General features: G+C 45.5%; 1 protein-coding gene across 1 annotated transcript; it reads left to right on the plus strand.

The window, feature by feature from the left end:
- Positions 1–8,258: 8,258 nt before the first annotated feature.
- On the plus strand, positions 8,259–8,891 carry LOC149935435 (uncharacterized). Its single transcript, XM_090153578.1, has one exon. It carries the CDS (start codon positions 8,259–8,261, stop codon positions 8,889–8,891), a length of 633 nt encoding a protein of 210 aa, XP_090009704.1.
- Positions 8,892–15,265: the final 6,374 nt, after the last annotated feature.

A 15,265-nucleotide genomic window follows, 5' to 3' on the forward strand; every position in this document is an offset into this window, starting at 1 on the left:
GCCTAATGAATATCAGTGAAACTTCCGTCAAAACTTCCCTCAAAACCCCCCCTGAAATAAAATCCTGGATACGCCCTTGCTTGGGTGCGCCAATGCTGACTGGAGTCGAAGAAACGCGGCAGGAGGGCGAGAAGACGAGTGAGGCAAGGGAATTGGCTAACTTTCAAGATTTGCATTTGGGCTTTCTAAATATCGAAGGGGGTCGTCGTACAGAAATTTGGATAGAACTACAGACTTTAATGAAGGAATATAATATTCCCGTATTTTCTACTGCCGAAACCCATCTGAGAAACTTGGAATTCCCAGACCTTCTCCCAGGTTTCTACTGGTATGGCGTCAACCGCGAAAGGATCCGAGAAGCATGGTAGTGGAGTTGGAGTCCTTTTTCGAGATACGATTATGTGTCAATCACCGTTCAAACTACTCCCGGAGTTATTCTTACAGCAGTTTTTAATCTCGCTACTGGAAATGGAGCGGATTTTAAAGCCTGGAATGAAGCATTTTCCATTGCCTCACTTCGGATTTCGGTCACTTGAACCCCTGAGGGCACAATCCCAATTTATATTATTGGTGACTTCAACGGTCACGTATACAGCTAGATCGAAGCACGGATCTAACTGGGCGTATCACGAAGGAATGGACTTCGAAGCATGATATGCATTTTTTTAACCTTGATCCTCAGCAATGTTCCGGAAAAGTTACGTGGAGCGCTAGAGGTTTTTGTTCTTGCATCGATTTCGATCTGTGCAATGAGTCCATGCGAGGTAGAGTAAAGCAGCTGACCATTGACGAAGAGGGTATCTTGGGGTTGGGTAGTGACCATAACGCTTTGGTGCTTACGATATCTGGAGCCCTCCCACGAAAAATTGATACACCCATGGTTCAATGCGAAAGAAGACGATGGCATACCAATGACCCCGAGAAGATATCGAAGTATGGCGAAGACTGTGCAGAGCGATCTGCGCACCCTACAAAGGCTGGCTTGTGTCAGCATCACAGGAGCTATGAGAACAGCCCCAAGTGCTTCTCTAGAAATTATCCTGAACATTCTTCCTCTTCATCTTTTCATAGAGGAAGCTGCTGCTATGGGAGCCTATAGGCTCAACCAGAATGGTTGGTAGAAGGCGAATACTTGGGATAATAGCCACACCAAGATCTTTCGGGAAATTTCATGTCAGTTACCTGTCTATCTAATGGGTTCTGATATGATGACTACGAAGCTACATTTTAGTAAGTCTTTTAATACTTATTTTCCAAGCCGTACAGAGTGGGCCAGGGCCAATCATTGTACCCTCGGGGCCAGAGGAGAAATCATCTGGTTTACCGATGGGTCTAGACTCGCTCTGGCTCTGGTTCGGGGATGTATTGTCTTACTAGCAATCTCGGCTTCTTTGAAAGCCTTGGTGTCTATGATAGTGTTTTTCAGGCGGAAATTTCCGCTATCTGCTTCTGTGTTGACTTTTGTCTTAAAAAGAAGCTTCATGGCAAGGTTATCCAAATTTACTCGGATAGTCAAGCAGCCCTCAAGGCTCTTAACCAGTTTCAGGTCTCTTCAAAACTGGTTTATAGCTGTTTGAACCTCCTCTCGGAGCTAGGCACCAACAATAAAGTTCAGCTCTATTGCGTTCCTGGCAATCGGGGGTACTATGGTAATGAGAGGGCCGATGTCTTAGTCAAGAAGGGGGCAGAGGCTGGGTTCTTTGGTCCCGAACCTGCCGTTCCTATCCCCTCTAGCATAGTTCGCGGCCTTATCTCTAACTCCATGACTGACCGTCAACTCAAGCTTTGGCTTGAGATGGATGGCCAAAGGCAGGCTAAAGAGTTTATCTCAGGCCCCTCTAGGCAGAGAGCTAAGGAGTTGCTCTCGCTTTCCAAATCTAATATCAGGTTGGTCGTTGGCCTACTTACAGGTCATTGTCTCCTTAACAGACATCTTTACCTGATTGGAATCAGTGATGATCCAATCTGTAGGGCATGTCAGGCTGAGGAGGAAACCGCCTCTCATGTGCTTTGTAGGTGCGATTACTACGCGGCCCAAACTGGAAACTTCTGATTTCTATAATATGCCGGCCAAGAGGATTCTCCTTTTTGTGTCGGCTATTGGACTTTTTAAGTCTTAAGGTTCGGGTTTGCACAATGGACCTCTGGTCGACGTGCGCGAACGGGCATTTCCTTAGCCCTTCACCCCTTCATTAATAATAATAATGGCGAAGGTGTCGATTTTCTCATTTGTGATCTTCCTCAGATTTCGTATGATGAGTTCTATAAGGCCATTTCAGAGTCTGCCTCCAGGGAGCTTGGGAGGACGAAACCCGACTCTCGCCAAAGTCTCCAAAGGCACTGGTTCGATCCGGAAATAAAAGTGGCGATTCAAGATCGTAAAAGAGCAAATAGAACCTACACTAAACTGGCTAGAAATAAAAATATTTCTCCCCAAGAGGCCCGAGAGAGGGATCGTCTTTGGCGTGTCTTCCTGGACCATAAATACAAGGTCAACACTTGGTAGCCTCAAAAATCAAAGAGATTAACGCGAAAACTGAGTTAGAAATAAAGTCTGCCGGAAATTTGGCTGCGAAGAAATTTTGGAAGCTATTTAAAGACGATAAATTTACATCCAACAAGCCTTCGGTTTCGTTGAAAGATAATTTTGGAAATAGAGTGTTGTCGTCTGATACGATTTTGAAAACTTGTAACGTCACAGCTGAAGTGTTAATAGTGGCCACCATGACAGTTACCGTTTTTTATCAATAGGCAAATTACAATGGTGACGTCGCAGGGTTTCAGACGACAAAACTCTATATTCTTACTTACAATGACGCTATCTCGAAACGCGTAGAAGAATTCGTAGACAATGAGGTCAGTTTACTATTTCAACAGTACTCTACTCTCCCCTTATCGCTCGACATATTATCGCGACACCAGAGTGCGTACCTACTGTTGATCCCGAAGACTCCGTCATGGAACACATCTTGTTCGCGCAGTTAAATGCTACGATTGACTCTCTTCCTCTTGGTAAAGCCGCGGGCGAAGACCAAATTCCTAACGAACTTTTACGAGCTCTTCCCAAGTCATCTCGCAAAATTCTTTGTGTTGTATGTTCAATAAAGACTTCAGTATACAATTAAAAGCATATATTGAATAACATAACTAATCGTGGCTGCTCTCAGAGCCGTGTCTACAAAAAGTGCCTAACTTCCCAAAGCTCACACGCCTCCTCACATCTGCGCTCCACTAGCGCCATCTCTAGTTAACCTATCAACACTTTCTAATTTCTTTATCGAAATCCTAGCTTCGAACTCGACATGCGCGGGTTATTTTTGGTGCGGAAGGACGTGTCTTTTTTGTCTTCGTCTTTCTTTTACCTTCCCTAGTTCTTTTTTTTTCTAAGCCTTTTCGGCCTAGCTTCTTTTGTCTTAGCTTTCTCAGTCCCTATCCTGCCTAGTTTTTTAGCTTTCCCCGTCCTGTTTTAGTCGCCCGCTTTTGGGACTATGGCTTCTTCCTCGGAATTTGCCGGCGTTTCTCAAGGTATGGAGTTGGCCGAAGATGACTCTTCCGGCTACATCACCGTGGATCGCAGCGGCCGGCCGATCAACCGTGCCAAGCGTTCGCGTTCGCCGAGCGTTGGGGAACATTCCTACGTACGTGCCCCCTCAGGACGTTTCGGCGCCCGGGGCTCCCCCTCGCCGGGGTCTCCCCCCCTCCACCTGAAGCCGTCTTTAGAAGGGGAGAAATTCTCAAGCCTGGGTACAAAACAACTTCACGTGTATACCGTTGGTGCTTTCGGCGAAGGGGTCACTTTTCAGCCCCTCCCACAGGGGGACCTGCTGGTCTTCCCGAAAACAGAGGAGCAGGCTGTGACTATCAAATCAGCGACCGCTTTTGGAGATTTCAAATTTGGAGTGGCGGGATCCCAGACGGCATCGGAAGTGGCTCTACGGCGGATTATTCATGTCCCGACGGACATTCCCAAAGCGGAGGCCTTACACTCCAGGCAGCAAGCGGTCAAGTCGGTCCGCCGTCTAGGTGGCCGTTCCAATACGTTTCTCATCGGCTTTCCCAAGGAATCCGTTCCGAGGAAAATCTTCGTGTATGGCATGGCTTTTGGGGTTCTAGATTACACCCCTCGTCCACTACAGTGTTACAAGTGCCGGCACTACGGGCACATTGCTTCAGCTTGCAGAACCCAGGTGGCTCACGAGATCTGCGCCACATGCGGAAAGGATCATGTCTATGATCCTACTCAGAGGTGTGAAGCGACGGCATATTGTGTTAACTGTCTTCAGAGTGTCCTTCTCTGAAACGGGAGCAGAAAGTACTACAAGTCCGCCGCACAGAGGATGTCTCCTTCAGAGAGGCATGAGCAATCGTCCGTCAAAAGTCATACGCCCACGTAGTGTCACGCCCCAGGAGTAAAACCCCACGCAGGCCACCACCGACGGCTGCGTCCGCTCCAGCGCTACAGAAGCCCGCGCCTCTGGGTCTTTTTTCGGCTGCTGATATTTCACTGATGGTGGCGCACATCGTGGCCGCCGTTGTGGAAACCTACGAAAAGATCCAGGGCACCCAGGACAAACGGTCGATCTTGAAATCCCTTGCGGCTTCTCTTACCGCCGGATTTGTGGATAAGTTCAACAGCAAATTGCCCCCTCATGGTCAGAGCACTACCACTCAGGATGCCTTCACTTCACATCCTACTGGAGATGATTAGCGTCCTCCAGTGGAACGTCAACGGCGTTCGTTCTCGATTACCGGATCTCATTGACCTTCTCGGTGACTTACACCCCACTATTATCACGCTTCAAGAAACTTTTCTATCTCCAACGGATACAGTCAATCTTCATTTCGGCTGTTATGAAACTTTTCGTGCGGACAGGGTTGTCCATCACCCTTCGCCTACCGGAGCTCGTGGTGGTGTTGAGACTCTCGTCGACAAGTCTCTTCCGGTAGTCCGTCTACCCTCTCTAGCCTGTGTCGGTGTGGAATCTCTAGCCTTGAAGATTCACTCCTCCGTTGGATGGTTCACCTTCTTCAACATCTATGATCCTCATAGTAAAGCCACTAAGGCGTTTTTCGACCTTCTCCTTCGGGATGTAACCACTCCCGTCTTAATCTTAGGTGATTTCAATGCCCATAACATTATCTGGGGCAGCTACAAGACAGACGCACAGGGCCGCCTCGTCCAGACTTGGCTGGAAGACCACGACAATCTGGTCCTCCTCAACAGCGGTGAGTCGACTCGTCGCCCAACTAAGGGTCCTGATGGTGCACTAGATCTTGCTTTTGCGAGTACCGACCTGGCTATCCATCTCCCTTGGTCAGTCATACTTGCAGGCACCAGTGACCACCTTCCTATTCACATGGGTGATCCATCTCAAGCAAATAGCGGTCATACTGGCCCAGCTCACTGGCACTACCCTGCGGCTGACTGGAAACGCTTTCGCATTCTTTTGGATGACTCCCTATCAACTGGCCCCTTGACAACTCAGTCGGCTGAAACTATTATATTTCAAGCGGCCCTGGCAATGATTCCGGTTAAGCGGGGAAGTGGTTCCGCAGCCCCCCGCCAGCCTCCTTGGTGGGATGCCGCATGCTCGAAGCAGGCCAAGACTGTCCAAGCGGCTCGACGCAGGGCCCAACGCTCGAGTCATTCGTTGGATCAGGTCGCTTACAAACGTGAAAGGGCCCTTTCAAAAAACTAACTAGAGAGACGAAGTGTACCAGTTGGATAACTTATTGCAATAAACTACATGCTCACACTCCTTTGACCCAGGTCTGGTCTCAAGTTCGGTGGTTCAAGACCGGCACGCGTCCATGAAAGCTAATTACGTTGAACACAGGAGACAAGGTGGAAACGGATCAAGCCCAAGTCGCAGAGTGCCTCGCGCAGTCTGTTAAAGCGGATATCCATCCTCAGCCAACGCTCGGCCCGGAACAAAAATACCAGCCTGAACCACTTTTGGAGCAGCCATCGGCGAGATACAATGTCCCTTTCTCGGAAGCGGAGTTATACGAGGTCCTCTCCGGCCTTCACAACACCTCCCCTGGGAAGGACAACGTCTCCAACCGCATTATAAAGAACTCGACTCCGGCTTTTCGAATGGCACTCCTAGCGCTCTATAATAGCCTTTGGGCGGAGGGCATCATGCCTTCTCGTTGGAAACATGCTGTCTTGCACCCCATTCTGAAACCTGGGAAGCCCTCCCTCGATGCCGCATCCTACCGCGCTATCTCTCTGCTTCCTAATCTCGGCAAAATTTACGAGAAGCTGGTTTTAGGACGACTGGTCTGGTTCCTAGACCAGAACGCTGTTCTGCCTGCAGAGCAATCGGGTTTTCAACGTGGGCGTCGAGCGACCGACAATGCGATCCGCCTTGCTATGGCAGCCCAAGGCGCTCTCGCTACGAACAATCACTGCTTTGCGGTCTTCTTAATCTGAAAGACGCTTTTGGCAGTGTTCACCACCAGGCACTGCTCTACAAACTCCAACACCGGGGTCTTACCGGCAATCTTCTTCGTTGGGTGGAAGACTTCCTCAAGGATAGGACCTATCACGAGAGGCGTTCCTCAGGGCAGCTCGATCAGCCCCATCCTCAGTCTCAATGGCACTCCCTTAACCAAAGTCCACTCGTATAGGTACCTCGGTGGTATTTTCGACGACCGACTCACATGGAAGCCTCACGTCGAGGCTCTAGCCTCCTCTTCTCTCAAGCGCCTCAATCTTCTGCGTACTGTCTCAGCGACCGGTTGGGGTGCCAGTAGAGGCGTGCTAAGGCTTTTGTACACCCACCTCATTCGCTCCCGGCTGGATTATTCCAGCCCCCTCTATGCGTCCGCAGCCACTCCTCTGCTCGCCTCTTTGGACAAAGTCCAAAACGCTGCTCTACGGGTCATCCTTGGTGTGTCACGGTCTACACCCATTGTCCTAATGGAAGCTGGGCCACAATTCCACCGCTGAGTTTTCGTCGCACTCTTTTGGACCTCCATACACTTGCTCCATGTGGCGCAGTGGATACCCCGACGTTTTATCCCGCTCTTCTGCGGGACAACCTGAATCAACTGGAGGTCATTGAACATCGCTTCGCCCCGGATCGGCTTCCTTTTCTGCTCCGGGCGTGGAACTTGGCTAGGGAACACAATATCTCCTGGCTCTTTCATTCCTCCAGGGGTCATCTTCCTCCCACGTCCACTCCTCCCTGGGAACCTCCCAGGGTGACGGTCATATCCCCTCCAAGGGTCATCTTCCTCCCACGTCCACTCCTCCCTGGGAACCTCCCAGGGTGACGGTCATATCCCGTTGGCTAACTACTCGCAAAGGTGACCTCTGCTCGGACGCGCTACGACAGTTGTTCCTCGCGACGCTCGACATCTACGCCAAAGACGCGACGGTTATTTACACTGACGGGTCTCTCGCCCCGGACTCGGGAGTTGGGGGTGCCGCCTTCGCCATTCCTTCTCTCGGGGTTGGTGCTCGGTCTCTGGTGGATCCCGGCCATCCCATAAACAGGATAGAGCTGTTGGCCATTCAATAGGCGCTTAAATAAAACATCTTCCCAGAAATTGCCAAGAAGTAATATTTCCGACAGCCAGGACTCATAAGTTATTATTTATATAGTGCTTGGTGAAATATTAGAAAGCTGGAAACTTTCTCGAACGTAACAACAGTTTATTGCTAAGCCTTAACATGCCAAAAAGTTACCTGGTTAAAAGGAAACACTTGTTGCATACCGTAATGCGAAAGTAATACGTTTAGTTCTAAAGGAATGAGTTTTCATCTTTTTCCAAAAGATAATTTTATACGAAATGAATTAACTCTGCCTCCATGAGAAGCTTTAAAATTGCCTGGTATTATAAAAATATTACATATAATTTAATTATTTATACCATAAGAGGATTATAATAATAATATTATTATCTTCTTATACTTAGTTTTAAAAACATTATATATGTTACCTTAAAATATATTATGGAAAATAAACATTAGTATGTTCCTTATACACGTGAGCCGACGCGTTTCTTACGTGACGCAAAATTCTAATGAGGGCAAAAACGCGTTTCCAATTTGGCTTATATATGACTTGGTGGCTAGCCATTCTAACCGTTTAACCGACCGACCGGAAATAACTACTTCCCAGAAGAATTTGGAGAGGGGAGTAGAAACCGAGTATCTTTTATTGAAGCGTCCATTGGCACTTTCATACGCTTCCGCTCATCTTGAAAGTTCAATAGTCCTCTGCTCCGACTCCAAAAGCGCGCTCACGATGTTACATTCGCGTTCAAATGATCCGGTGATCCCCGCTATTCATGACTTATGCGACGGGTACTCCTACCCAGTGACTCTTTTGTGGTGTCCGGCTCACGTCGGCGTAGTGGGCAATGAAACGGCGGACGGTCTCGCGAACGTCACCAGTCTTCCGCGTCCCTCCAAGGTGGACTTTTTCCTCCCGGCTACGCTCTCCGAATTGAAATCCGCGTGTAGTAAAGTGGTTACCAGTGCTTGGTGGGATTCCTGGCAGACCCGCGCCACCTCCTACGCGCTCAGGGAAGCGAAGCCTAATCCGGGCTCTCGCGAGATTATGCGGCGTCAGCTCCCCAGGCGGGATGACACTCTTTTGGCGCGTCTCGGCTGCGGACTCCTTCCCACGAAAGCAACTCTCTTCCGCTTTAATTTGAGTAGCTCGGATTATTGCTCGAAGTGCGGGGCGGTAGATACCGCGGAGCACATTCTCTTCGCTTGTCCATCCCAAGTTGCAGCACGGCGAGGTCTCCTTAGTAGTCTCCATAAGAGGGCTCTTCCCGTCTCTCTGACGGGTGTGTTGAAAGCGGTCCACGTCGGATTTTCAGACATTATTTCCGCCACTTGCGCTATACTTCGCAACGCTGTTCGAACTTGATAACTTTCTGCGGACTATGGGATTTCTATGATTATTATCTCGTTTCTTTTTTGTTTGTTTTGTTCTTCGATTTGTCGCGTATTTTAATTTTTGTTTTATGTGTTCATTTTATTGCATTGTTCGCTTTTAGTGATTGTTAATTTTTCCATTTGTTTTATTTTGAATCTGGTGCGCTTGGTGTGAAGGCTCATTGCTATATACACCAATATTCATTCTCGTTATTCTGACCCCCCCCCCCCCAGCTTCGAACTTAATCCCTGAAGCCTGGTCAGCCACTGAAATTCAGCTGATCTTTAAAGGGTGATACGAAGATCCTGAAGAACTCAACGGCTACAGACCAATTGCCACTTCACAGTACATTTCATTACGATCCTAAAAAAATCGTCTCGTTCATATAGTGGAGGAGAAAGGTGTCTTGGGCGAATTCCAGAACGGCTTTAGAAAGGATCGGAGAGGTTCGGATAATCTATTCGCGCTGACGCAGCTTAATGAAATTGCTCGTATTGAAGAGAGGTCTCTTTTCGTTGCTTTTCCAGACCTAAGGAAAGCTTACGATTGCGTTAATCGGCACATTTAATGGAACACTCTTCTCCAGCTCGGCATTCCCCTGAAATTTGTTGACCACCTACGGGCCATTTACGGATCCTACCGGTATTGGTTCAGTTCCATTTCACCTTCCTGGATTCGCTCTGAAGTGAGACTGAAACAGGGTGGCCCATTGTCTACAGTTCTTTTTGCTCTGTATTTAGAGCCACTAGATCGTGTCTTTTCCGAGTCAAATCTTGGCTTCCGTATATCCAGCCTCGATATCTCGCATGTAATTTCTGGCCAATTCTTTGCCGACGACTTGAACGCGATTGCGGAGGTTCTCGATGACCTCCAACGTCTTTTGGATATCCGCGGAAAAATTGCTTCGGACTATGGACTCGAATTGTCAGCGATAAATGCAAAATACTGCAATTCTCAGGCGGTAATAGATCTAACGTTGAACCGCTGAGCCTCTAAGGTTCGCCGATTAGTTTCACCTCCGAGATTGTTTACCTCTGGGTTTCATTTAGTACGGAAGAAAATGAACTCGAGCCCCACGAATTCAATCTTTGATCTAAATCTGGACGTCTTCATGGCGCGATCAAACATAAAGGATGTCACTTGTACAACGCCTACACAGTCACTCGCGCAATTTGGAAAGCCGTCGCTGTACTCAACCTAACATACACCAACGAAGTGCTTTGCTTCAAAGAACCTATTTTCTATTGGAAAGGCAGCGGTCGGTGGAAATTTCTTAACTGCAAAAGTGGCGATAAAGGGTGAGGACTCAAAGTAAGCTGGTTTACCTGGGCCGGTTGATCCACATGAACCCAGTTCACTCAGCAGCAAAAGTATACCTGAGAGCCATCGGCCCTGCTACTCGATGGGTCAAACGCGTCGAAGCCTTAGACCGTGTGTACGGTTACGGACACCCACGCAAGGAAGCTAAGACGGCGTCAGATTGGGCGAAGATCGTGGAGAAGGCAGTTCGGGAAAACGCGACGACGAAATGCCGTCAAGAAATTGAGAAGCTTTGTACAGCAAAAAGGAGGCTGTGGGTATTGAACTCTTCTACAATAACGAGCGACCAAGCCATCTTCTTTTCCTCGCTCGTTCGGGAGCCCTCCCAACGGCTGTGAGGTTTGCCGATATCTTTGGCGAAAACCCGGGATGCCCGCTCGGTAGAAGACATCACCCATATCCCCATCGAGTGTCTGAGTTTCGCTAGTTTGAGAAGATACTATATACCCAGACGACCTTGATCGGTCGGAAGATTGTGTTGTTTTTTTTGCTAGGATTAGGGTCGGGTTGTGCGGAGTGGAAAGACTTGCTGGTCACTAAAAGGATCCTCGGTCGTTGGGGTGTCCTAAGAATGAAATCGTTGAGATAGACTTCCCGTGTCCACTCTGCGTTGGAAAAGTCCTCGTGCGATACCTTTTTACTTTTTCATTTTTTCAACGCGCCTATGCAATGCGTGAAGAACGAAATTACAGGCGTTTAGCCAATTTCTAGCAGATTAATTTTTTATTTCTACTTCTTTAGCCTATAAACTATTTAGTTTTAGTTTATATTATTTAGTGCTGGAAACTAAAGGAATTTTAAATTTTCCATAGAAATTTATTACCATCGGAAAGGGCGAAAATTCGCGATTTACAACGATAGAAATACAATGATGTTAAAAATAAATTAAAAATAAATTAAAAAATAAGAAAAAAACCTTTTGAGAACCTGTTATTACGTTAGACAGTTGAATTTTCAAACAAACCATTGTGTACATTGAAATAAAATAAAAGTTCTTAAAGGGAATATAACCTAGCTCAAGTCGTTTTTTATGCTTTTTTATACAAGCAATTTTGGCGGGAAGTCACTAAACAGCGCCAAAAATATCTAAAGTCATAGGAGGGAGCGGGAAATGGTTGAAGCATAGACAGTATATATCCCTAAGGGGACGAGAATACGCTCTGGTTTTTAGACCCCATCACAGTCGCTTTGCGGCCAGCAGGGCCGGCTCAAGAAATATTTTTCACCCGGGCAAAGGGGGTTTTTGGCGCCCCTCTTATTTTGAGACTAAATTAAACTACCCCCCACCCGTAAAAAACATTACCATCTCCATGTTATAAATTTACCGTTTTCCTAACAATAAATAATCCCTTTAATCACTTTCTAAATACTTTGTGTAAACATATTTAATACCTTCTTTATGGTACAGGGTCATTTTACATGGAGCTTGAAACACTAGGTAAGGTGGCAAGACTAGTATACCTTAAGTACATTAATTGTAATGTCCATACTGAATAGTATCACGGTTAATATGTGAAATAAAAGAATTAAGTTTACGAAGAACCCGTGAGTTAAAGATAAAAATAATCCCTGGATATTTTTATTTTTAACTAACGGGTTGTTCTTAGTAAACTTAATTCTTTTATTCATTACATTAATTGCTTTAACAACTTAATTAAGAAACTTTTTGTGGGATTACCTTTTTTAAAGCTGTCGCTTGCTTTTCTTCTTGAACGGCTTATCTTAATTTTTTTTATAAAAAGAACCAGAATGCTTCTATTTCTCGGACATCTTAATTCAATTCAACGTGACTCTAATTAATATCTATCTAACAAAAACTATTTAACTGAAAGTAATAAATGGCTTTCTGCGCGTGCGCGTAAAATAGAAGAGACTAACTGTAACCACGGACGCACGACAGATTAAATCGTACCGATAGACTGCGTTGGAACTAGCCATCGAAAACGATTTAAATGCATTTTAGAATATTAAATGCAGGTTCATAATAGTCTAAGAAACTAATAGAATTCTTGAAAATGGCCAGCTAGTGTATTTATCATAAAGCTGGATAAATGACAACGAAATAGCAAGCAAGTACATAGAAGTATTGTATTACTATGGCCCTAATTGGTTAGAGTGTGCAATAACTGGTGGGTTTACCAGGGAGTCGGGGTCCGGCTCTTGTAACCCATAAGGGCGGTTTTTTTTACGATTAAAACCAGGAACACAAAGAAGAAACGCTTTAGTTGGGTATTATACATTTTATAAATTACCACAATAGGTTATAAATGCCCAAAACTGTTCAATTATCTTCATTTTGAGATGCATTATCAGTATCATCATATTCCACAGGGTCCTCACTATCGTTTTCATCCTCGTCAGATTCATCGATAGTTAATTAAACCGGCATAAACAGGGCTAGACATAAGTATTTTTCCTATTAAACGTATCAAACTATTCTAACACGGCCTTCGACTCCTTGGAAATTCGCAACCAAAAAGAATCTAGGTGTCGCAGCGGTGCCTAGCTCGTCGGGTTAGTGCGTTACGCGGTTTACGCCTATGATCTATTGTTTGCTGGAGTTAAATTACATTATTAAACGATGCAAAAATACACTAAAACGCGAATAACGTTAGGTTTTGAGTTTTGTAATCTTGTGCGACGTATTTTACGTACATTTTAGACCGAAAAATCAAAGAAAATTGAGAAACAGTGAAACACGAGACCATTTTCGTAACATACCTGGGAAAATTGTTAATTACTGTTACCAGTGTAATTTACCGCGTAAATTACCAGGGTAAATTACCGATTCGTATCTCTAGGCCAGATGTGCCGGGTTATGTGGACCGCTGTGTCCCGTCGTTCCCCTTTAGCAGCTCTCTCCAAAGGGTATGACTCTTTACCTACGTAGGTAGGGTGTCGGAAGGAGTTGCTATAGCATCCACTCTTACTCGCACGGCTGTTTCCGAAGTGAGAATTGGTCCACCCATTGCTTCCCCTTCTGCTGGGTTGAGTGGCTTGCGTCAAAGGTCCGACCATCAGTAGTAGGGTACTACTACCCGAGGGGCTATCGACTTCCCGTAATCGGTGTACAACCTAACTGTAATGATTACGTATTCTTCTGTAATCTTTTGTACTCATTTGAAATCCCGTTATCATTTGTAATCTTCGTACTCATCTGTAATCACCGTAATCATTATGAATTAACGCGTTCTCATCTGTAATCACGTGTAATCATTTGTAAAGTGCGTAATCATTTGTAATCACGCTTATTCATTGAAATTATCCCGTACTCAATTACTCATCTGTAACAATTTTAAAGTTTTTGGGTTGCCTGTGTACTCATCGTAATCATTCTGTACTCCTCGTAATCATCTGAACACATTAATGATTACGTAATCGATGTACAGGCAAATACTTAATGGCTAGCCCCACGCTACTACCCATGCTGGATTTGTCACCTGTCCGGGCTTGGGGACGCTGGCGTAGGGCACTATGACGATAGGCCTCCGGTGGTATGGCCCCTGTTGCTAGGTACACCGGGCTAAAAATTCTGACACACTTCTATTCTTGTAGTATCTCCCAACCACTTTTTCTTGTTCATATTATATACCCTGGTTTATAATGAAAATACCAGGAAAATGCTTTATCCGTCAGAAATTTGCACCGTAATTTTATGGTTTATTTACTATTTTAAAATAAATAGTCGCAAAAAAAACGATCATCGACGATGTTGGACATTTTGGTTGGGAAAATGGTTTGTATTTCTAATTAGCTAAAGATTTTTCAAATTATGTTATGCTTTCATTAAAATTTTTATAAACAAATCCAATTCTTGGTAAACTAAAAAGGCGCACAACTCAATTTCGGCGCCCCTCTCAAAACAGCGCCCCGGGCAGTTGCCCGGGTTGCCCGGCCCTTAAGCCGCCCCTGGCGGCCAGCTGCAAGAGTTCGTGTCGATGCTAGGGCCCTAACTGAATAAAGACGGCCGTATGGTTGAAGTTTGGTGTTCCACACCTAAAACCTGAGGTTATATTCTCTTTAAAGACCGAGAAGAGAGCGAATTTCCACCCCTCTCATTCTGTACTTATTATTTTGACGAGTGACAACTGATTGACATCTCTGACAACTTGCTTGGCAGCTCTGACATCTTACTTGACAGCTCTGACATCTTACTTGACAGCTCGGACAGTTTGAGTGATGCTCATTATCGATATTCTATTCAAAAACGGTCTGAGCCGTCGGTCAAGCTGTCCACGCTGTCACTCTTCAAGAAATTGAAATACCTTTTCCTACAAATGTCAAAATTATTATAGATAACATACCTTTTCGTACAAAATGTCAAAATTATTTTAGACGGCATACCTTTTCCTATAAATGTCAAAATTATTTAAGACAACATACCCTTTCGCATAAAATGTCAAAATTAGTTTAGACAACATACCCTTTCGCATAAAATGTCAAAATTAGTTTAGACAACATACCCTTTCGCATAAAATGTCAAAATTATCTTGGACGGCATACCCTTTCGTACATTTTTTTAAATAATTAAATAATTATTTAAAAATATTTATAAAGGTATAGCACAAAATTGTTCGAGTCAATATGGCCCTTAAAGGTCTAAGTTTTGCAATTACTGGTGCGCTTTACCAGGGTGTCGGGTCCGACACTTGTAAAACTCACTGGGAAATGTAACCCTTGGCCAATTAGTCCGACCCCCACCTCCGACTCTGGTCAGGTAAGGACCGGTTACTGCACCTCGGTTCAGGCTAACGGGGCCGGTCCTTTTATTTTCGTAATAATTGTCATCTGGTCTTTGGTCGAACCTTCCTTGGAGAGATCGTGCTCTGGTAATGATAACTGCTCGGCTTGTTGTGCAGGATTTAGTTAGCGATATGTCTGGTGAACTTCGCTGGCCAGCTTTATTGTCAGTACTTTATCTTGATGAGCCATCTGGAATATGAATTAAGTGAAACCTGTTGCGGCGAACGATACCGGTTGAAGTCAAGACATGATATGATCATGGTTCTTTATCTGTGCGTTGATGTCTTAGGTTGATTTTCCAC

Source organism: Leiobunum rupestre, chromosome 7, assembly GCF_980474605.1.
Source record: "Leiobunum rupestre chromosome 7, qqLeiRupe1.1.hap1, whole genome shotgun sequence".
In the NCBI taxonomy this organism is placed as follows: Eukaryota; Metazoa; Arthropoda; class Arachnida; order Opiliones; family Sclerosomatidae; genus Leiobunum; species Leiobunum rupestre.

Coding starts and splice junctions, on each gene's coding strand:
- LOC149935435 (XM_090153578.1), top strand. CDS start 8,259: ATGTTACATTCGCGTTCAAATGATCCGGTGATCCCCGCTATTCATGAC.